Source organism: Corythoichthys intestinalis, chromosome 4 (genome assembly GCF_030265065.1).
Source record: "Corythoichthys intestinalis isolate RoL2023-P3 chromosome 4, ASM3026506v1, whole genome shotgun sequence".
Classification (NCBI taxonomy): domain Eukaryota; kingdom Metazoa; phylum Chordata; class Actinopteri; order Syngnathiformes; family Syngnathidae; genus Corythoichthys; species Corythoichthys intestinalis.
Genome location: NC_080398.1, coordinates 24,597,241 through 24,621,883, shown reverse-complemented (window position 1 = coordinate 24,621,883; position 24,643 = coordinate 24,597,241). Strand labels below are relative to the sequence as shown.

Sequence of the window (24,643 nt, the reverse complement as noted above, 5' to 3'; positions counted from 1 at the left end):
AACTGCGCACACAAAATTGCAGTAGTGCACGCACTTGATTGCACAAATCACAAATCTACAGTCCTATGGTGCCAATGTCAAAATAAAAGCATTTGATTTTATATGTACAGTATGAATGAGCTACGGTGTGCATGTCAGGCGGAACAACCCCATGGGCCAGACTGGACCCCCTGGCAGACCGCATCCAGCCCACAGGCGGTACCGTTGACAACCCTGCTGTCCTGTACATACCGTGCGCAAAACGTATGTGTATATGTTTTGACACCGATACGAAAGATGCCAATTTAAGTTGTCCGATTAGGACTTTTTCACCATATTCCGATGAAGTCCAACTAAAAAATCCGATAGAGATATCCAACCAATACAGAAACTTGCGGGCATTTACTTAACATATTATTGCTAACTGTATTGTGATTGCCCGCTGGATGCTTTAATAATGATAAATGTAACAACTTCAAGGTTTTCCAAATAAAATAAAACGTTCTCTAAAAGTAAGAGAATACCTTCAACTAAAGTTATAGAAAACGAGCCAAAATGATAAATTGAAATGAGCCATAATGTCTAATTAAATAACCGGATTAATTAAACCACATTAACACTAGTTACCCTAAAGAGCCACTAAATTCAAAAGATGCATTTTTCTGTGCTTTCGCACTGATTTTTACTTATAATTCCGAGGTTTATTACTTCTATCAGTGAACATTTCTTTCTGATGACGCAGTCGCTGTATGTGATGAGTTTATAATTAATTATTTTTCATTTATTGTTCATTTTATTTGTGCACCAAGTCTTCCCCACCAGTTGACAAATCCCAAGCATCTTAGTTTGGAGACATCTAAAGATCATTCTAAACAAAGCAGCTGTGTTAAACAATGACCAGCCCATGAACATTAATTCACAACTCAGCATACATAATAGCGCAAAACCAATACCGATTTATTCAGATATTATTTAAAATGCTTGTATCAGTTGATATTATCAGGTTGCCGATATTCTCGGAGAAATTTAACGCTGATATTAAGTTGTTCACAATATAATTCAATACAAAGGCCTTCAATAAATGCATTGTTACACCCCTAGGGAAAACAATTTGTGATCAAAACCCAAAATAGAAGGACAAAAGTATTGTGGCACCTGTGAATCCGCCTATGGACCACGCATATATGATGATGCTCTCTAGCCTGAATTTCAGCTTGTGCACAGCAAACTGGATGACCGCATCCATGGCATTGGCCTCATTTTGTGGAAAAGGCACCCCCTTGAATAGAAAGACAAAAAAACAATTATTTGTATTCTAAAGGGGCAGACAACACCTTCATCATGTGCATCCCAGAGGAAATAATTTGTTTTAATAAATTGGGAAGAAACAAAAAGACAACACAGAATTTCATTGTTGCAATGATACTGGAATCGGTACCGATTCCGCATTAAAATGATGGCATCGGTGTCGGGGAGTACTAAGAAATAACATGCCGATGCTGTGCGAAATGTACTTTTTGAGATCTAAATTGCAACCCCACGTCGCCCTACCCAAGATGGCTGCCACCTATTCACATCACCATAAAAAAGGAGTACTTGTTGCCCCTCTCAAGATGATGATAGACATTCAGTCATGTCGCGTCTGGTCATCATTTTACTGTGAACTTCAATGAGTTTATCACAAGTAGACGTCCAATCTATTTGAAGCACACGGTGACAGTGAATTCCCGAATGTTTAGCCCTCCTTTGCAAACATTTTGGATCAATATTTTAGGTGATAAATAATGGATCCAAACAAAGAAAAATTGAAAAAAAAAAGTTTAAAATGGTAAATATATGAAAATGCCAATCTCGATTACTCCTTGACGTCTGTGATTTCTGCATCACAACCCTGTTATATGACCATGTTTCACCTATAAAATCCCGAAAAAATCCAGCTGTGGCCATTCTTGACACTCGATGATATATGCTATATGGAGTTGTTGGATCGCAGCAAGGTAAGCGCGCGATACAACCTTGTTAAAATCATGGAGTTTTTAATTCTGCTCTTGCGTGCTCTCACCTCCAGTTAGGGTTTTGCTGTTTAATTTTTTTTTTTAAATGCCCTCCTGGTCAAAATTTTTCTCTCCTCAGAAAATTGACATTTTAAGCTTTCGAATGATGTATAACACGTGAAAATCGGACAATTTTGAAATTTGGCCAAATTGGGGTCTCAGAGCGGAACTTCAAGTCATCTAAGTGTTTTCCGCCATATGTATTTGGGGGGGGGGGGTTTAATGTATTTATTGAGATTTATCATTGAAAAGAGATACATATAAGTCATGTTTTTCACTTTTATTCCCAAAGGAATAAAAAAATAAGTTTTATGTCAATATATATATTTTTTTAATTGCTCTTTAAGCACTTCAAGCACTTCAAACATTAAGTTGTAAACATGTTACTGTCCCGCCGAATTATTTTTAAACACGAATAAAGTAGAAAAATGCTCGTCTTTATTAAATGCTTCATTGAGTGAGTCCACTCAGATCCGCTCAAGCTGTTCACTTACACACAATGAGTTGCTACAGCAACTGTTTAACAAGGTAAACGATGATTGACGCATGCGGGGGCTTTGAAGTTTTAGCTCTGACAAAGATCAAACCTTAACGTCTGTCTTAATAAGCAACTCAAGTGCACTGCCTGACCAAGAAAAGCAGTAGGTAGGGGAGTGAGACTACTTGATCGGATCGGGACAGCTCATCTATATTTATTCATTTTTTAAATTAAAAAAAAAAAAAAAAATCTGCGATGGACAGGGCGCGAAGTATGAAGCGCGAAGTAGCGAGGGATCACTGTAGTAATTTATTATTAAAAGAAAAATAACTTGTGGATATATATTTTTTTATTTTTCACCCTGCCCACTTCCGTCAAGAAGTGTGATTGTCCGTGGCGCTATTCATTTGATTAATTTTGACTGAGAGGGCTGGAAATGATAATTCGCTGACAGCCTCTTCCAGTTGAAATGGATTAGACATAGTGGTGTGCGATATGACAATATTAGCTCAGTAAGGACTTGAACATGTTGACTATCTAATAAAGCTGAAAGATCATTGAATAGTTTATAGGGGTCAGGAAGGTATTGCTCGTGAGCTATATGTGGCTTTTTTTGATGAGCGCATCTGGATCTCTGCCTCGCTTGACATAAATGAGCTATGGCAGCTGCTCATTAATTGATACATTGATCTTGGACACTTCAAACGTGTGCTGCAATTATTTGCTTCAATTCCATGCCCTTTGGTGGTCCGCTCATTGTGGGGTGAAAAAAAGTGACTAAAATCATGTTTTAATAATTGTATTTTTTATTGTATCTATTTGTATATAGTGTTACTGTATTTCAAGTTCCCAAACCCTTCGTTGAACGTGTTTTTATTTTTTATTTTAATAAGTTGCGTATTAAAAAAAAAAAAAAAAAAAATTCAATTTGATTTTGTTTATTTTTGTCTATTTTGGGGCCTAATATTGTCATGAAGTAGGTTACAGTAAAAAAACAAAAAACTGTGAAACAGGTGAAGGTGTTGGAAAAAAACAATACCAAGTATGCGCATATTAAACATTATTTATGATGTATAGAGAGGCAAAACAAAGAGTATTTAAAATAACTGCTAAAATGGGCTCGGGGATTTAAGAGTCTCTCATTGACATAAATGCTTAACGATATAACAAAAATTGTTCTAAAAAAAGATATATGGCGGAAAACACTCATGTGACTTGGGCTACGTTCATAGTACAGGTCTTAATGCACAAATCCAATTTTTTGTCATATCCGTTTTTTTGGCGTGCCCGTTCAGACTGCCTTTGTCCATTGAGACCGTTCAAGTATTACGCATGCGCAGTAATTCGCAGTCCGACACGCGTTGAGCAAGAAGACCCGCATGCGCAGAAGCATCAAAACAAATGACACACGTCATCCGTCGTTCCGGGGATATCATATTTTGCTTTTCAAAAGGAGGACACAAATAACAGACATAAATAATCCCCGTTTAGGCTTATATTCAAAGTTTATATGGATCGATAGCATGCACACACTGTCCGTGCATGTCACACACACACACACGGTTAGTTTGCCCCGACTCTCGGCCGTGTAAGCAATGTTGACATATTGCTTATATGGAGCAGACAGAAAACCGATCATTCTCAGGCTTATCCTCAACCCATTTTTATTTTTTTATGACTGTTGTCAAGCTCAGCCCTTCCCCAAAAGCAGTGTTCACTGCAAGCTAGGCGCTAATAACGCACAGCTGCACCGGTACGGTAACGTCTCTCTTGCTATTTGATGACGTAATTGCTGCATGAAATCCGATTTGGGAGAGTGGACAGTACAGACCGACGCGACAGTCTGGAAAAATGTGGCCCAGTATCGGATTTGAACCACATACGAAAGTGACCCAGATCGGATTTGAAATGGTCCAGTTCTATGCGACTTGTCACGTTCAGACCGTCAAGTTAATGCCTCACTCAAGTCGGAAAAACACGAAAAAATCGGATTCGTGCATTAAGACCTGTAGTATGAACGTAGCCTTGAAGTTCCGCTCTGAGACCCCCAATTTAGCCAACTTTCCAAATAGTCCGGTATGCATGTGCGATACATAATTGGAAAGCTTAAAATCTCGAATTTTCTGGGGGAATAAAAAATTTGAACAGGAGGGCATTTTTTTTTTTTTTAATTTTAAAAAGTTTTTTTAAACAGCAAAACCCCCTCTGGAGGCGAGAGCAGAATTACAGACGCCATGACTTTAACGAGATATTATCGAGTGCTTATCTTGTTTCGATCCAAAAACTCCATGTAGTATGTATCGCTGAGTGTCAAGACACAGGTGTGAATGGCCACAGCTGGATTTTTTGGGGTTTTTATGGGTGAAACATGGTAATTTAACAAGGGTCGCAATGCAGAAATCGCAGACATCAAGGAGTGGTCGAGAGTTTCTTTTTCATATATTTACCCTTTGAAACGTTTTTTTCCCCACATTTTTTTGGTTTGGGTCGATTATTTATCATCTAACATATCGGAGAAAGTGCGACAGTAACAAAAAAAATACAATTAAGCGATAGTTATGAGGTAGATATCCGTGACTTTTTTACAGACGCCATTTTTTCATTGTGCCATGATTTGTTTAAAAGTTTAAAATATGTGAATCATTTTTTAAATTCCTTTTTAAAACGAAATATGAGACATCAATTAATGATTCTAAGCTAAAAACGACAGACATTTTGAATAATAAATATAATTAATTACCTTCGTTTATTGGCTGGGTTGAAATAAAAGCGGTTGCGCGACATCTGTAAACGGGGGTTTTCAGGGTAAAACGGACAAATTAAAAATAGTTTGGGGGCTTTATGCGCCATGAATCTGCTATGGCAGGATATAGACATGTTGTTCTATCAAACACAACATTTGTTTTGGCTTCAAATACAGCAGTTTCTTTTAAAGAGGAGTGCAAGAGCAGAAACTGCTTTTTCAGTCTTGTCTGTGTTTTCCTCCATATGTAAACACTGAAGTTTGATAATTGTTTAAAATTGTTGCACTTTGAGACAACCAGTTACCCAAGTTTGTATTTTTATTTGACCCTTAAAAAAACCTATCGGTCTTTCGCACTCCAAAACGATGTTTTTGAACATTCATGGAAAACATTCCTGACTACACTCACGACAATGTTTCTGCCATTATGGCGAGGGCTTTTGTGTGATATAATTCTTTCACTCTTGTATAGCTTTCATTGTATTGCACTCATTTTCATGATGTACCCGTTTACTATTCCCAGCTAGCTGTTTTTGTTGCTGTTTGTTATTGTCGGTTTGCCTTCATTTGTTCTGTCTGGTCTTGTTTTTGTATGGTTACATATGAAGAAAATTAATTAAAAAGAAAACAAAAACTATTTGGTTTGCTTAGTATTTCTTACAAAAGTTTCATGTGTTGTTGTACATTGCCTTTTAAGTTTACGTTCATTGCACATTTTGATTAAAAAAAAAAAAACACTAAAATCAAGCTTGTTTGGCTTTAAATTATTTTTTTTCAGGGTTTTATATTCCTTTTAAATGTTTTATATGAGGATATCATTAGTAACGTGCAACTTAAAAAAAATTAAGAAATAATAAATGGAAAAAAAAAAAAAAATTTAAATCGTGATTCTATTTTTGAAAAATCGGGAGATTATCTTTTTGCCGTAAAGCCCACCCGTAATTAGACGTCTATCATGATCAATGGCAGTAAATGTGTCATAATCAATAAAACCTCTTATGCTTCATTTCACTGCAATTCTAACTTGCTGGTGTCTCTTCAGATAAAAACAAGAGTTTACCGTGCTGCCTCCGAAGCCCGGATGGTTCCAGCCCAGGACAGAGTAGCCGCCTGCGAAGCGTATCAAACGAAACACGGTTCAATCTGGCGTGAAATAGGATGAATGACACATAAGACACTTGCGAGTACAAGTTCTCACCCTCCAGGGGAGTGTTCATGCATCCCACCTCGTAGAAGCCGGCATTGCCCTCGCAGCAGATGACCTGTGAGAGGAAGACCCAAGCATGACTCACCTGGCGCACACGCACACACGCGTGAAGACTTACCAGAGTGCGGCCATTGCTGCCACCTCCATCCCTGCGGTCGACAAACATGGTGTCGATCTCGTTGCCATCACAGGCCACCAGCTTGTTCCGTTGCCCGCCATACTGTGAGTCACATGTTGGACATTATTTTGTTTCATTAGCTTTTCGTAGTACTTTTATGATACTTGAAGTGTTTTGTAAGGACTTTTCTTTTATGATACCGGTTTTGCATGCTTGTCCTAGTGCTTTGAATAGTACTAGTATTTCCACCAAGTTTGAAAATGAACTGAATAATGAAACTACGAATGAAAAAAAACAACTTTTCTGTTAACCGAATTTTAAAAAAATTAAAAAGAGTGAACAATAACTGAAACTGGACTGTTTATTAATCATTTTGCATCACAATTAGGGCTGCAGCTATCTATTATTTTAGAAGTTGATTAATCGATAAACTCGTTAGTTTGAATAATCGAGTAATCGGATAAGGAACATGAAAAATTAAGATAGTGGAACTGAGCCTCAAATGGTTAAAAAAAAAAATTAATGAGGATCTATGTACAATAAAAGAATAACTGGCTAACTTACATAGCAAAAGTCTGCAAGCTTAAACGCTATAAAATGCTTTTTTTTTTTTTTTTTTTTTTTTACAATGCTCTTAACAAATGGTTCAGACACATATTCCGACAAAAAACGGCAAATATACTTATAAGCTAAATTACGAATGGATTAAAAACATATTAGCTCAAACAAAAACTTAGCTTATGTTGGTATTAACAGGGAGCAGCTGGATTCAGCCATGTGAAATGAGGCAGACCAGAGGGCAGTGTATCCACCGAAATCAATAATCCTAAATGTAAACAGTTTCAAAATAAACCATTACAACCCCACTTTAATTAAACGACTACTCAAATCAGCAAAATTTAATTAGAATCTTTTTTTCTAATCAAATACTTGAGTAAATTGATTAATTGTTGCAGCACTAATCACATTTTACATTTGTTCTATCATGCAGTGGTTAATTATTTAGCAACATATTGTTACTTTCAATTTTAAAGTCGTTAAAATTTGTCATCTTTTTTTTTTTTTTTTAAATTGATTAATTTATTTCGAGCAGTAATAACAAAAACAGCTAGAATAGGGGAAAACAATAACAATAGTACATGTTGATTTTAACAAAAATTAATAACAAATACATACAGTATATACGTAGCTCGAAAAGGAGTGGGAAGAAGCAGAGCTTTTTTTTTGGGTCCCACCCCCAAATTACTCCCCAAAAATTCAATGTAAATACAGTCACTTCCCAAAAATCGTCATCATCATTGCACTATCACCACCACCATCACTACCACCGCCATCATCGTCGTCATTACCGCCGTCCCCATATATGAATTGTACATTTAAAATCAAAATTTATGTAATAACACCTTTACTGGTGCCAGTGGTGATATATAGTTGCAGTGATAACACAATATATCAGTAGTAATATGTATAAGTAACTATAGCATATGTAATAATTATATATACAGTATATACCCAAAACATTTAGAGACCACTTTCTGTGTATTTTGACCAGACCTGATGTTTATAGAACAATTTGAATCTCTGAATACTTTGACACTGCTTAAATTTTAAATCCAGACTGTTCCAGAGTTTTACCCCACATACAGACATACAGAATCCTTTAAGAGTACTGCGAAATTTTGGTATTGAGAAGTTGTGAAATCCTCTCAAATTATGAGATTGCTCTCGCACTGTAGAAATGGATTGTAAGTTTAAGGGTAATAATTTATGGAAGGCTTTAAATAAAAATATAGATGTGTAATATTTTACAAGATCATTGAATTTTAACAGTTTGGATTGAGTAAATAAATTATGGGTGTGAGCTAAAAATCCCACTTTATGTATGATCCGGATTGCTCGTTTCTGTAATATGACTAACGGATTTAATGCACTTTGGTAGGTGTTTCCCCATACCTCGACACAATATGAAAAGTATGGGAGTACCAAAGTGCAGTATAGTGTACGAAGTGCAATTACATCAAGGTAATGTTTTGCTTTGTTTATGATTGACAGACACTTAGAGATTTTGTTTTTTGTGTATTTAATATGGGGTTTCCATGACAATTTGTTATCTATTATAATACCCAGAAATTTTACTTCATTTACTTTTTCAATTGTTACGCCTTCAATAGTTATTTGCAACTCAGAATTTGCTATTACATTGCCAAACAGTATTGCTTTTGTTTTTTTAATATTTAAGGATAATTTATTCATATCCATCCACTTCTTTATGGCTTTTATTTCCTTATTTATAGTAGTAACAAGCTCGCTATAATTGTCATGACTATAAAATACATTGGTGTCATCAGCAAATAATATAAGTTTTAATACATTAGATACGTCAAAGATATCATTTATATACAAAATGAACAGTTTTGGTCCCAAAACAGACCCTTGAGGGACACCACAACCCATTTGAAGTGTGCCAGATATGTTCTCGCCCATCTTAACATACTGTAGCCTATCCGTTAAGTAGCTCTTCACCCAATCCCCAGCCAAACCTCTAATTCCATATTTTTCCAACTTATTTAGTAAAATGAAGTGATTTATTGTGTCAAATGCCTTTTTAAGATCAATAAAAACACCAATTGCATGTTTTTTATTGTCTAATGCATTCGTGACTTCTTCAAGTGCGTCAATTATTACCATTGATGTAGTTCTTTTAGTTCTAAACCCATATTGTCCCTCATTTATTATCTGATGTTTTTCAAGAAATTTATCAAGTCTAAAATTGAATAGTTTCTCCAGAATTTTTGAAAACTGGGGCAACTGTTAGTGTTTTCGAACCGATTTTGAAGATTTAATACACAGTCAGTGGTTAAGGATTTTGAAGCATATTTTCACTTTTTGCTTTAATTATACTGTATTTGGCAGTGGTTTCCAAACATTTTATTGAAAGTTTTTTTTGCTTAAAGAAGACGTGAATTTATTGTGAGCAAAGGTTGCACATTAACATTATGCTTAAGAGAAAATTTTTTTTTGAACAATGAGCTTATCAAAACCCGAAAAAGTTAAATTTAAATGTAATACTGACTTAAATGTTCAAAAACAAACATTTTTAAATGAGTCAAATGCAAATTATTATATTAAATAAAAATTTAATACAACTAAATTCTATTTAACGAATGCGTTGTACTTGGTTATAAAAATGTCTAAGCAATTGTAGCAGAGTTTGAACATTTTCTTTCATTAAACTTTCATGTAATAACAGTGATATGGTGACAATTGACAAACTAGTCTTTTTTTCCCAATATTATTGTTGTTTGGTGTAAAAAAAATTAAGTTTTGAAATTATTTTACATTACATACAATTTTTTTTAAACTTAATTTTTGTTGTAGTATATAGAGGTGAACATTGCTTTTGGCAATTCATCACATTTTCCAACACTACTACAGATCAGAATATTTTATTTGCAATTTGTTAAACAAGATTGTTTTGCTGGGAAGCCCACAATAATACAGGACTTAAAAATGTTCAAATGTAGCATTTAAAGCATGACCTGTGCAGATAAAATTGTACCCACACCCGTGCCGCCCATAAGGTGATTTAGGCAACCGCCTAAGGAGCACCAGCGTCCAAAAAGGCGTCAAGAAAAATACTAAAATAATATTTGATGATAGCAGTATTCAAAAAATTATACAAAACAATAAAACAAAAGAACAACAAAACCGTTCATAATAAGTCTTGAAATAATAATGAAATCATTTTTCTAGTGTGCCTTCTGCCCATTTCACTTTTTCCTGTGATGCGATAATTTCACTACAGACCCTAGTCTCACTCACCACCCAGCAGACCAGCGAGCTACCTGAAGGTGCTATTTTTATCCTCCGCAATTGAGCGACATTACTGTGACAAGTCAATTTCATGAAAGGACAAAAGCCCTCCGGGACAGAGAAGAAAAAGAAAGAAGACAGCAAAGACGTGAAGAAAAACAGAGGTTTGTTGTGATGATTTTTCTCAACAGCATAAGCACGTACATTTAGCGCAACTGCAAGCTAGCGGTTATTTACATAGCTTATATGACTTAGTGCTAAAGCAAAATTATACTGTATCATTAGCCAGGCTGTTGTTTTAGAAATATTTTCAGTATTTAGCCAGCTATGGATTAGTTTCAGTTAAATTTACTCCCCCTCCAATTTTAGAGAAATTTGAACAAAGTGTATGGGAGACTAAAATTGTCTTGCTTATTTTCATGTAATGTGAACCACTTTTACCTTGTGTTAAATTGTGCTTTTCAAATAAATTTGCCTTGCCTAAAAGTGCCAAGGTTAATTAAATAAATACACCATTAAATATGGAATTAATCATTTCAAAGTTCTGTGGTATGGGGGACTAAAAGTGCCACGGATTTAAATGCAAACATTTGTTATTAAATGTGTCATTAATTCATTAAAATGGGGATCACGTTCATGTAAAAACATATTCAATTTATTTATTTTTGCTATCATATATTATTTAATTCATTATTATTGGATAGTCCTGTGTAGTTGACGTGCTTCAACAATTTATTTTCATTTAACTACGCCCATCAAAGATAGTGGCCGGATTCAATAGACAGGTACAGTAGGCTGCAAGAATTTAGGCACTATTATGGTTATGTCATGCTGGTTTTACAATCAACAGCTATTTGACTAATATAATGTAACATTGCACTTTCTTCTCTTTGTAGATGCTCTTCTGAAATATTTTCCTTCTAGCGCTGTACATCCTGGGCCATCTTTTACAGCGAACTTATCCACATCAGCACCAAGTCCAAGCCCACCAAGTCCAGGAAAGAAGTGCACCTTCCAAAACAACTGTCATATGAAAGTGCAATTGATGCTTTTGCATCAGCGAAGTCAAGGTGAGTAAGGTTATAGGTCAAGTGGAAAAAAAAAAAAAAAGTTCCATTTTAAAGTGTTCTGTGTGTCTTTATATAGGTTTGTGTGGGTGGGTGTTAATCATATTGTAATAACAATTCTAATTCATTTAATGCATTTGTTTTTGAATACTTATTACAGCATTTTTCTTTTAATTTATGCACTTGTTTGTTGTCTTTTTATATAATAAATTACAAAGAGATAATGTGCTTTTCAGTGTGAGTGTTTAAATATATGTGTTGAAAATGGGATGGGTGGGGGGGGGCAACAAATGTGTTGCCTAGGGCACCAAATTGGTCAGGAACGGCCCTGATTGTACCTTACATTTTTCTGGGCCAAATTTACTCTCTGTAATCTCCTGAAACATAATAACAAGCTTTAGTCCCAACCTGTGCAGTAGTTTTGACATCGAAAGTGTGTCTGCCTTACTGTGCTACAAACAACTTCAGACCAGAGTGTGATGTCATAAGAGGTGTTTCACGGTCTAAATATATTGAGAGTGAAAGCAGAACTAAACCCCCTTTTGAATTGAAAACAAGCGTCACTGGGTCTGTTTACAATTTCAAAAAATTTCTTCAATCCGATAAACGTTCAGATTTAAATTATGATCGGATGCACTGTGTTCACGGACACTAAATATTTTGATCCGATTATGTCTTGCGTGTTCATGCATCAGAACGTCAGTCATAAATTATTCTGACGTGCACAGAATGATGACGCGAAATGACGACGCTTTTAAAGATTATTTTTAATTAGCACATTTTGGTTGGTTGTTTGGTTGGTTATGGTTAGTTTCGAAGAAAAACTTACCACTTGTATTTTGATGCATTTTCTTCTTGTTTTAGATGAATTAATTGATCTAAAAAAAAAAATTTCTCCACTATTTCTTTTTGCTACAACAACAAAAGCACATAAACAGGACGTACTCGTAATCTTTCCCACAGCATGTGAATGCACCATGGCCAAATATACCAGAAAAAATGGAAGAGGAAGCCCTACTGACTTCAATGTCAACTAGAGGTGCAGCAACTAATCAATTAATTGACAACTAATCGATTACCAAATTAATCGACAACTATTTTGCTAACCAATTAATCATTGCGGATCGTCTTCACATTAAACTTGTCTAAATTCTTAAAACTATAGCATACATATAACTTCTCAGTTGTAAATGTTATCAGATGTCCTCATTATAGTTTTGTTAAGTCAAAGTAGGACATGAATTTTCGGTAATCTGTCTAAACTAGCTTCTTAATAAGCCTGCAACAACTAATCAATTAAAATAGATTAATAAATTAGCTGCCAACGAATTTGATAAGGCAGTTTTAGACCACAGTTAAGTCATGAAGCTGTAATAGAATATTATTTTTGAAGGGAATGGTCATCCATTTTGTCTTCATTGTTACTTGCAACATGCCTAAAACAACCTCAAGGTAAATTGTTAAGGTTGTTAGGTTTTGTGTTGGTTTCTCCTAGTGTGACTTGTCCCTGTGATTACCCATTGCTCTCACCTGTGTGTGTTCTCCCAGTGTATCCTGCAATCTACATCCACCTGTGTTACCCAGCTGTTCCTCGTCTAATTACCCCTTGTCTGCGTATATAATGACCCAGTTTCTTGTCACTCCTTGTTGCGTCATTGTCTATGTCTATGTCCGTCTTCACCAAAGTCAAGTCCGTTCCACGCCCTCGTGTACCAGTCCCTCTGCTTAAGTAAGTTTTGTTTGAACATTGCCTTTTGAGCCATAGCCCTTTTGTTTGTACTTTGTGATTTTGTTAGTTATCATTAAAAGTTTTTTTTTTAGTTCACTGCCACCTGCCTCGCTGCATTTTTTGTTTCCCTGCATTTGGGTCCATACAACCTGCCTGCCTGCTCATTCCTGACAGAATGACGCAACCAATCCTGGACCCAGCGGGAAAGATTCATTTTCGGCCACCGCGCCGACACCCTCAAACCACCCACAGACCACAACACATTTTTTTGGATTCTGATTTTTCAGACTTTGAGGAGGATCACAATTTATATGACCTCCTCTATTCTGATTCTGACTCCGACACAGATTTTTTTCCCATGCCCTTTTCTTCACCCTCTCAGTTTTTTTCAGGCCTCCCTCATTCCATACCACCCAGTCTGTCCAAGAACCCTGTCCAAAAGCCTCGGCGATCTCGTCCACGGCGACGTCGTGGGCACGTCTTGACGGCTCGGCTTCCCGAGGCTCCCCGCAGTCAAGTTCCTCCCGCGCCGGCTCCCCGCAGTCAAGTTCCTCCCGCGCCGGCTCCCCGCAGTCAAGTTCCTCCCGCGCCGGCTCCCCGCAGTCAAGTTCCTCCCGCGCCGGCTCCCCGCAGTCAAGTTCCTCCCGCGCCGGCTCCCCGCAGACAAGTTCCTCCCGCGCCGGCTCCCCGCAGACAAGTTCCTCCCGCGCCGGCTCCCCGCAGTCAAGTTCCTCCCGCGCCGGCTCCCCGCAGTCAAGTTCCTCCCGCGCCGGCTCCCCGCAGTCAAGTTCCTCCCGCGCCGGCTCCCCGCAGTCAAGTTCCTCCCGCGCCGGCTCCCCGCAGTCAAGTTCCTCCCGCGCCGGCTCCCCGCAGACAAGTGCCTCCCGCGCCGGCTCCCCGCAGTCAAGTGCCTCCCGCGCCGGCTCCCCGCAGTCAAGTTCCTCCCGCGCCGGCTCCCCGCAGACAAGTTCCTCCCGCGCCGGCTCCCCGCAGACAAGTTCCTCCCGCGCCGGCTCCGCGCAGACAAGTTCCTCCCGCGCCGGCTCCGCGCAGACAAGTTCCTCCCGCGCCGGCTCCGCGCAGTCAAGTGCCTCCCGCGCCGGCTCCCCGCAGTCAAGTGCCTCCCGCGCCGGCTCCCCGCAGTCAAGTGCCTCCCGCGCCGGCTCCCCGCAGTCAAGTGCCTCCCGCGCCGGCTCCACGCAGTCAAGTGCCTCCCGCGCCGGCTCCACGCAGTCAAGTGCCTCCCGCGCCGGCTCCACGCAGTCAAGTGCCCGCGCCGACTCCACGCAGTCCTGTGCCCGGGCCGACTGCACCAACAGACTCCTGCGACCAAGCTGCTGTCCCGCCAGCAGATTCCTGCGACCAAGCTGCTGTCCCGCCAGCAGATTCCTGCGACCACGCTGCTGTCCCGCCAGCAGACGACCACGCTGCTGTCCCGCCAGCAGACGACCACGCTGCTGTCCCGCCAGCAGACGACCACGCTGCTGTCCCGCCAGCAGACGACCACGCTGCTGTTCCGCCAGCAGACTCCTGCGACCACGCTGCTGTTCCGCCAGCAGACTCCGCTGCTGTCCCGCCAGCAGACGACTCCGCTGCTGTCCCGCCAGCAGACGACTCCGCTGCTGTCCCGCCAGCAGACGACTCCGCTGCTGTCCCGCCAGCAGACGACTCCGCTGCGGTCCCGCCAGCAGACGACTCCGCTGCTGTCCCGCCAGCAGACGACTCCGCTGCGGTCCCGCCAGCAGACGACTCCGCTGCGGTCCCGCCAGCAGACGACTCCGCTGCTGTCCCGCCAGCAGACGACTCCGCTGCTGTCCCGCCAGCAGACGACTCCGCTGCTGTCCCGCCAGCAGACGACTCCGCTGCTGTCCCGCCAGCAGACGACACCGCTGCTGTCCCGCCAGCAGACGACTCCGCTGCTGTCCCGCCAGCAGACGACTCCGCTGCTGTCCCGCCAGCAGACGCTGAAGTTCCTGGCCCTCGCCCCGACGATGCTGCTCCCCGCTTCTTGCCACGGCTTGGCGGCATGAAAGACCGAGCACTGCCTCGTCTGGGACACCCACCTGATCGGCCCGTGCGGTCGCCCAACGTCTGGCACCCTGGACGCCCTCCAGATCGACCCTTGCGGTCAACCCATGTCTGGCGTCCTGGACGCCTGCCTGACTGGCCCTGACGGGCTGGTGTTGCTCCCTCCTCTGAGCAACCTTCTGACTTTTTGTTTCTTCAGGACGTCTGGGATCCGTCCTTTGAGGGGGGGGGTACTGTTAGGTTTTGTGTTGGTTTCTCCTAGTGTGACTTGTCCCTGTGATTACCCATTGCTCTCACCTGTGTGTGTTCTCCCAGTGTATCCTGCAATCTACATCCACCTGTGTTACCCAGCTGTTCCTCGTCTCGTTACCCCTTGTCTGCGTATATAATGACCCAGTTTCTTGTCACTCCTTGTTGCGTCATTGTCTATGTCTATGTCCGTCTTCACCAAAGTCAAGTCCGTTCCACGCCCTCGTGTACCAGTCCCTCTGCTTAAGTAAGTTTTGTTTGAACATTGCCTTTTGAGCCATAGCCCTTTTGTTTGTACTTTGTGATTTTGTTAGTTATCATTAAAAGTTTTTTTTTTCGTTCACTGCCACCTGCCTCGCTGCATTTTTTGTTTCCCTGCATTTGGGTCCATACAACCTAGAGGTTAGATTTTGTGCCCGAACCCGACCCGACCCGGGCCCACAATTTAAGCATTCACGTTCGGGTCAGGTCGGGTCGGGCCGCCATGCCGGACTAATAAATTATTTAAAAAAAATAAATAAATAAATAAAAAATGGAGAGCATGCTCTCTGTATTGCGCTTTTGCTTGTGCACGAACGCCGTGGCGCCGGCCGCTTTTTCTTCTTGTCCTCCCGCTGCACGGCCGAGGCGCCGCCCTCTCCTGTTCCCTCTCCTTGTCAGAGAGGCGCGTCCATGTGAGAACAATATCCCACACACTCAGAAATATGTTTAACAAACTTTCCCAGCGTTATTTCGTTGTGTGAATGCTTTGATAATTCTCAAAAAAATATGTAGATTATTTAAACATTAAGAAAACTTGCATTTTTTTCTGCCAACTCGAAGAAATGAAAATAAATTGCTGCTGCTGCGTTTTTTCCGCGTCACTCAAAAAAATAAAATAAAAAAATAAATAAATAAAAAAAATGGAGAGCAGGCTCTCTGTATTGTGCTTTTGCTTGTGCGTGTGCACGAACGCCGTGGCGCCGGCCGCTTTTTCTTCTTGTCCTCCGGCTGTAGTTTGCGCACGGCCGAGGCGCCGCCCTCTCTTGTTCCCTCTCCTTGTCAGAGAGGCACGTCCATGTGAGAACAATGTCCCACACACTCAGAAATGTTTAACAAACTTTCCCAGCGTTATTTCGTTGTGTGAATGCTTTGATAATTCTCAAAAAAATATGTAGATTATTTAAACATTAAGAAAACTTGCGTTTTTTTCTGCCAACTCGAAGAAATGAAACTAAATTGCTGCTGCTGCGTTTTTTCCGCGTCACTCAAAAAAAAAAAAAAAAAAAAAAAAATCGGGTTTTTCGGGCTCGGGCCTGCAAATCTAGTTAAGTGATCGAGCTCGGGCCGGGTCGGGCCTCAATACCAGCGGGCCGTGTCGGGTCGGGCTGGATTTTTTAGGCCCGAACTAGGCTCTAATACAACCTGCCTGCTCATTCCTGACAAAGGTAATTAAAAAAAGTGACATTTATCCGATTAATCGTTTAATTAATGGTCCGTTTAATCGATTCTGAAAATAATCGTTAGTTGCAGCCCTAATGTCAACAAAACATCGTTCTGTCCATTTAGACATTAAATGTTGCCGATATTTTGTGTATTTTTCCTGTTCGTCCACCCTCTAGTCTTTCAACATTTTTAAGATTTTTTAAATATCTCCAGCAACGAGTTCATCTCATATACAGACCGGTTTAGTCTTGCGCAAGTTGTGCCTACTCTTATGCCTGCTCTGCTTCTACTAGCTTCCGGGATATTAAAGAAACACATATAGCGTATTAGCCCGAATATAAGACGGCCCTGATTATAAGACGACCCCCTCTTTTTCCAAGACTCAAGTTTGAAAAAAGACTTTTTTTTAACACCAAATTAACTTTTATACAGAAAATAACTACATCTGAAACAAATGATTATAACAATATATTTGAGAGAAAAAGCATGTTATTTTGCCTCATTCAAATCTTAATATCTGAACATTTAAATATGTAAACTAAAGTGCAATCACATTCGTAAATGAATGGCTTCTGGTTTTTGAAATGTAAATAAACCAATCTATTGTGATAAAACACCAAAATTGCAATAACTGCATTAACCATCAAATTGAAGTCTAACTGTAAGTGTAGTCTAGAAACAAATCTGAATAAGGAAAAACATTGCAATAAAATAATGCAAACTGGTTAAACTTGAGAGTAGCTGAAATCTGTCACGACAGAACATTGCTTCATTGATATCTGGCGCCATCTAGCGTCGAGAATAGGTATAACGTCTTGACCGCGACTATAAGACGACTCCCACTTTTTCAGTCTTATTTCAAAGCATAAAAACACTGTCTTATATTTGGGGCTATACAATACTAACGTCACAGGTAAGGACAATTTGTTACAAAATTTTGGAATAAAGTGTTTTCATGCATGCCGATCGGATTATCAATGGGCATAAACCACCCCTCTCGTTTGGAATAGAATCTTGATCGGAATATGCCAGATGGGTTAGAATATTCTGAATAGGTTGGGCACATAAGGCATTTTTAATCCGAATAAAATTGTCAATGTAAACATACCTCCTAAGTGTTACCTGTTCTATAAGCTTGGCCATGCCTTGCTGCAGCATGGGCCTCATGGCTTTCTGCAGCAGTCCTACAGAGCCCGGATACAGCATCCTCCTCCCAAAGGTGTGCACAATAAGGAAGCTGTTTAAAGAAAAACAAACAAAAAAAGCCAAACAATGACATCGAAGAGTGGGAGGCGGTGCCATGATGAAACACGAGCGCCAGCACGTCTCATGAAAAGTGAGCAAGTGAAGAAAGGACCTGATGACATGGCAAGGCAGAGTGCGCACAGAGCGCAAAGCAGCATCTGTTGTTCCTCGCGGTTTGTGCTTCAGCAGGGAGACCCCGGCCTTGGTCGCCTTCCTATCACACACAGTTGAGATCGTGAATATCAAACTTAGGAGCTAAAGACATATTAGGCGGAAAACACATTGTGGGACCCACGTTTGAGACTAATGGAGACTAATGGCCTCTTTCGACTTTATGGTGGGAAACAACAAGCACGAATGCAACGACGCCTTGAATTGAAATATTATTTTAATTCGTTCTGTGACAACATTTGTTACTTAAACCACTCTTTACTTGAATATTTTTCCCCCCATAGAAATGCCATTAATCACATCCAGCCTACAAGACCACATTATAGTTTTAATGCGTTTGTATTTGTTTCATTAGGAAAACAGCACTCCATAATATGGTAAATTATAAGAGATATAAAGGAATAAGACCTCATATCTCTAAAACTCATAAGTCACTTGTATTTTCAGGCACCACTGTACTTTGCACTAGAAAAAAAAGGGAGAAGAAAATCAGGATTTTATGCATAATTACCGTAATTTTCGGACAATAAGCCACTACTTTTTTCCTTCATTTTGAATCCTGCGGCTTATAGTCTAGTGCAGCTTATTTGTTGATTTATTTGGGTTAATAGGTAATACTTCATTTGACAGCGGCGTCATAAAACTGTCTTAAGACAGTCTTAATTATGACATGACACTATCATGGGTATTACTGAATCCTTAGGTCATTTGGTGTCATCCGGCAAATTATGTCACTAACTCCATTGATGTCTATCTTGGATCTTTTACATCCATTCAAAAGTGAAATAATTTGCCGGATAACACTAAATGACGTCTCTTATAAGCATTCATTAATGACATGACAGTGTCATGTCATAAGTATGTTTGTCTAATGCAGTACTTCTCAAATAGTGTGGCGCGCCCCCCCAGGGGGGCGCAGAGCGATGCCAGGGGTGGCGCGTGTGACCTCGGGGAACATTATTATTATTATTTTTTTTGCCGTACTAGAATAAAGTGTACTTGCACATCCACTCAGTGGGTGGCAGTGGCGCTCTCATTTTCATTGTGTGCGCAGTATTTTTTGAAGTAAGTAAGAGCACACGGAAGAGACTCATGAAGAGCTGGAGACTGCTGTGCGCCGTTTTCGAAAGCCGTTTTCCGGCCGGACTCACGCAGCAACCCACTGTCTTCTCCGGTTCTCGCGTGTCCGCCCGAGAAGTGCCATTTTCAGCTTGGGATCGTCACGACGACCGCCCTCACCTATGGTTCTCCCTCGGCCGCCGAGAATGAGCTTTTTTTCGGGCCGTTTGCCTTTTGGCTTCGACATTTAATACAGTGGTAGACAAGGAAAGACCACTGTTTACTGTGTCTAAAAATGATTATAGCGGACAGCCGGAAGCCAAATCAATTAAGATGCCACTTAAAGACATTAGACCCCAATCTCATTGATAAGCCGCTTGGTTGTTTTTCAGTGAAAACGTGCCGAATATTGCCAACAATCGTCCCGCTTTGTCAGTGTGATATCAGTGAACCAGTGAGCACTGTTAGCATGCTCAGTGCAAAATAACCCCACATCATTGCAAACTGGAGGTGATACTGGGAGCAGCGAAAATAAAAACTGTCCTTCTGTCCAAGGACACTTTTTTTCTTCTTCTATTCAGTTTTGTTTTTTTGGTCAAATTTTTTGGCATATTGTCCTCATGAGTTAATATTTCTAATCAATTTGAATTTGTTATTATTTACTGAATTTATTTGTCTGTATCAAATGGTCAAACATGTACCTTGAGTGTATTTTTACAGTTTGGATGTGACTTTAAATTTTTTTTTTTTTTTTTTAAATTCAGGCTAATTGATGCGCGTTGTCCTTTCTGCTACAAACAAAACAATGTTAATAAAGTTATACTTTATAAGTTGATCTCTGCTATTTTCTCTAATAGAAAAAAAAGGATACAATGTAAGGCAGAGGCGTACTTATAATAGTAATATTATAGACAAGTGATACTATTTACAGTGGCGGCAGAGTTTGGGGGGGGGGGGGCGCGAAACAGTTACGTCTTCCTTGGGGGGGCTTAACAGAAAATAATTGAGAAGCACTGGTCTAATGAAAGCGCTACTGTCAAATAAAATGTTACCAATATAATAACTAGCAATTAATGAAACAACCGGAACAGTAACTGAAGAAATAATCACCACAGAACATGAATTTTGATTGTTATTTACATCTGTAGCGCTGCAGTGCATGCTAGGAGGCATGATGGACAGCAACAGTGTTGACAACAGGTGGCAGCAGAGGTTGACTGTCTCCCCAAGAGAGCAGTGATGGCCAAATGAACCTTCTTGAAGCAATAAAGTTTTGCCACCAATTGTTTCAAAGCTTCACGGTGGTTCATTTGGTCTTATGACAGTCATATGATGCCGCTGTCAAATAGTGTTACCGGTTAATATCTTTTGGTGTAAATATCTCATAATACAGGCAGGAAAGCTGCGGCTTATAGTCCAGTGCGGCTTATCTATGAACAAATTCAGTTCTCGTGCCAAATTTGGTGGGTGGCGGCTTACAGTCAGGTGCGCCTTGTCGTGCAAAAATTATGGTTATGGTATGTCCTGAATTTGGAATGAAGTGGTTTTATATTCTACTTTGTCTTTACATTATAAACTACATTGGTACCTTGACGTATGTATAGGGTTGGGCAATCTGCCCCCCCCCCCCCCCCCCCCAAAATAATAGTCCACAAATTCATTTTTCATATCTTCTCTATTCCTTAAATGATTTTGTTTCAAATTTTTTTTGTTTGTTTGGGTTTTTTTATGTTGTTTTTGTTAAGTGCTAAGTTTTCGACAATGACGTCTCCCATTGTGCATGAGCCTTAAGCTAGCAGGCGCTTGAAAAATGAAATGCAATTAGTAATTTAGTGTGCAATCTGTGGAATTTTCTTTGAGGGTTTAGCTTTATAGTTTACCTCACTTGAGTAATAAAGCACATAAAAACTATCAACATTAACAACCTTTTGCAGACCATTCAAAATTTGACAGATTTGTCAGTTTGAGTCTGCATTTAGTCGATAAATATGACACTAAATAATCACAAAGAGATATTAAAAAGTCCTACATATCTTGAAATCTCTTATTATGAGTGCTTATGAGTATAGTTTTTCTAAGTCTTGGTCAATTTTTTTGCACAAGTTAAATTTGGCTAACAAAGACATGCATTACAAGAAAACAATAAAAATAGAGCAATTCTGGTAATTATGAATCCACAAATGGGTAAAGAGAGCAACAGTTTCAGTAATTTAAAACGGATATACAGTGGTACCTCTATTTACGAAATTGCAACTGTAAGTAGTCTCGTAACCTGATAATTCCGTAAGTAGAGGTTTCCATGAAAATGCACATTCCAATTCATTCCAAGCACTACTGAAACGCCAAATTAAATTTTATAACCAGGTTAAAACCAGATTAAAACAACAGCCAAACACATTTGAATCGTTCCATAAACCTAACCTAACCGTTAATACCTGCAATGAAGTAGATAATAGAACATAATGCAAAGGAAAACAGAAAAGTAAAATACAGTGGTAACTCTACATACAAAGTTTTAATTTGTTCCAGGACCTTGTTTGTGAGTCGTATGTTGAGCAAGATTTTCCCATAAGAATACATTATAATTCCATTAATTCATTCCACAGCCCGAAAACCTACACTAAATCCTTAATAAATACTGCTGGTACCTTTGCATGTGCCGGTATGAGATTCTGACGGTATGACAACCTTAAGATAAAATATCACGGTTTCACAGTACCACGGTATTGCAATAACAGCTCTAAAATTTGTTACATACTTTGAGATATCAAGCCCAAGTATTCCCATACCAGAGATTTCGTTTTCTTCGGTGAAGGAGAAAAGTTCAGGAGTTTCACCTCCGTCAGCCATCGTGTAGCACAGCTGACTCACTGACACTGAGCAACAACCGGTGGGGGAGGGTTGAGCCTCGCATTTTTGGGACATAAAAAATAGCTAATACCTTAAGGACGGTGTAGGAGCCTAAATAACGTTTGGTTAATTATTCACGTTAGTTGTGAAGAATTTATTTTGGTTCTATTAAACAAGTTGTGATTTGTTTATGTGATTTGTAGAACTAGTTCCTGATGTCACGTCGTACGATATATATGCAAAGGGAGCTGTGTGGGCGGGCAGTTGGCGCTAAGGCAGAAGCCAAAGATGGAGCCAAAACAGTTTTATGACCTCTCTCTATGTCTCAGTTGCTCTTTTGTTTACGTTTTTGGATGTCAAACTGTGGATTACTTTTTTGTTGGATTAAATGAACGAACTCAGAACGAGTAGTGAAAGTCTTTTTTGGCCGCTGCCCAGAGTGTGTGAGGGAGACGAGCAGGGAGAGCGTGAAGCTGGGCTTTTTTTTTTTTTTTTTTTTTTTTTTTTTTTTTACGTTTTGGAATCTACAGATGGTATGACGGAAAATTTTTGCAGTTTTGAAACCTTGAAGTTTTCATACCACGGCATAACTTGAAACAGGTAATAGGCACGTGTCTACTGGTACCATTACAAATGGCAATTACACATAGCAAAACAAATTATAAATAAAAATCGGAATAAAAAGAATAACTCCTGTAATAATTGACGATTATATATATAATAACGACTTGGGTTCTAATGTGGCGGATGTGTTTTGCGTGCTGTACCTGAACACACCGCGTGGCTGACGTGACAGTGAGATAGGTGTGGTAGATATTTTACTTTCTCTTTTAGTGTCCTTTTGTTGCTGGCCTCGACTGCGCGGACAGTAGGTGTGTTGTGTTGCACAAGTTTTGAAATAAGCCAGTTCACAGACGCGCACACCACGCTCAAATTTTTTCTTTCATTTCCATCTTCATTTCAATGGTAAGCGACGAAGCGTCACCTTTTTCCATTTTTCACCACCTGCACTAACCTTCTTGGAACCCATGTAGATTTCCATCACAAAAAAATCCGCTGTGCATCAGTCTTGCGGAAAAACAAACTACGATGCTGTCATAAATTGTCGTATTTCAAACATGTCGTCGGATGTACAAACAGATGGCGAGTCAAATTTTACGTTGGATATCGAAAAGACCGCGTGTCGAAGCGATTGTATGTTGAGGTACCACTGTATCTTATCTTCCTTCTCTTTCAGCCTATTGCCTATCTTACGCTTCATAACACAAAAACGCAAGGAGGCCTGTACCAGGTTCTCTGCAGGGTTCAGCAAGCCAAATTTAAGACTTTTAAAAACTTTTTAAAGACAATAATAAGCCTGAACGATATATCGTTTAAAGATCGCCATTGCGATGAGTGCATGCGCGATAGTCCCATCGCAAGGACGTGCGAGTTTTTATTTTTTTTAATCCACATATGGCCTGCTTTCTGCTCTGCGCAGCCTCACACGCTCTTTGAACCTCACAGTCACTGCAGCACTTGCTTATTAAAGTTAACGATGCTGGTATCTTTGATCTTGCCAAAGAAGCGGACATCACAGCGCAGCAGCTGTCAATCATCGTTTAAATTGTAAAACAGTTTCTGCAAGGAAGCCGCTTTGGAATGAATGTGTGTTAGTGTGTGGAGACGTTTGAGACATATAAATTAAATGCCAGAAGTGATCATGAGGAGTTTGTAATTTCTACATGTCCACCAAGAGTCACAGCTAAGGTAGATAAACAGAAGTAATTAATAAAGCCAAGCATTTTTCTACTACAGTACTATATTCTTGTTCAAAAATGATTTGGTTGGACAGTTATGTTTAAAACTGATCATAATTATTACCTTTGAAGTGCTTAAACCATTTATTAATATATATGTATATATATATATATATATATATATATATATATATATATATTAGGGCTGTCAAACGATAAAATTTTTTAATCGAGTTAATTACAGCTTAAAGATTAATTAATCGTAATTAATCGCAATTCAAACCATCTCTAAAATATGCCATATTTCACTGTAAATTATTGTTGGAATGGAAAGATAAGACACACGACGGATATATACATACAACATACTGTACATAAGTACTGTATTTGTTTATTGAAACAATAAATCCACAAATGGCATTAACATTCTTTCTGTTAAAGTGATCCACGGATAGAAAGACTTGTAGCTCTTAAACGATAAATGTAATAGTTACAAGTTATAGTAATTTTATAATAAAACCCCTCTTCATGTTTTCGTTTTAATAAAATTTGTAAAATTTTCAATCAAAAGTAGAGTTAATAATAAGAAGAATAAAAATAACAATAATAAAAAGAGTGACCAAAGTTTTACGTGTATTTTGCATAGCTATTTTGATATGGAATGCCAGTTCATTTTGCATTGTTGTTTA

General features: G+C 39.3%; 1 protein-coding gene across 1 annotated transcript in view; it reads right to left on the bottom strand.

Annotated features, from left to right (window-relative positions):
- The window catches only part of abhd16a (abhydrolase domain containing 16A, phospholipase), a 45,402-nt gene that overhangs the window by 9,874 nt on the left and 10,885 nt on the right, over window positions 1-24,643 (bottom strand). Inside the window, exons 7-12 of the mRNA XM_057834325.1 lie at window positions 18,248-18,349; window positions 18,013-18,127; window positions 6,580-6,681; window positions 6,453-6,516; window positions 6,315-6,364; window positions 1,135-1,258 (exon numbers count right to left, since the gene is read on the bottom strand). Of these exons, the coding sequence (XP_057690308.1) occupies window positions 1,135-1,258; window positions 6,315-6,364; window positions 6,453-6,516; window positions 6,580-6,681; window positions 18,013-18,127; window positions 18,248-18,349 (557 nt within the window). The remainder of the gene's footprint in view (window positions 1-1,134; window positions 1,259-6,314; window positions 6,365-6,452; window positions 6,517-6,579; window positions 6,682-18,012; window positions 18,128-18,247; window positions 18,350-24,643) is intronic.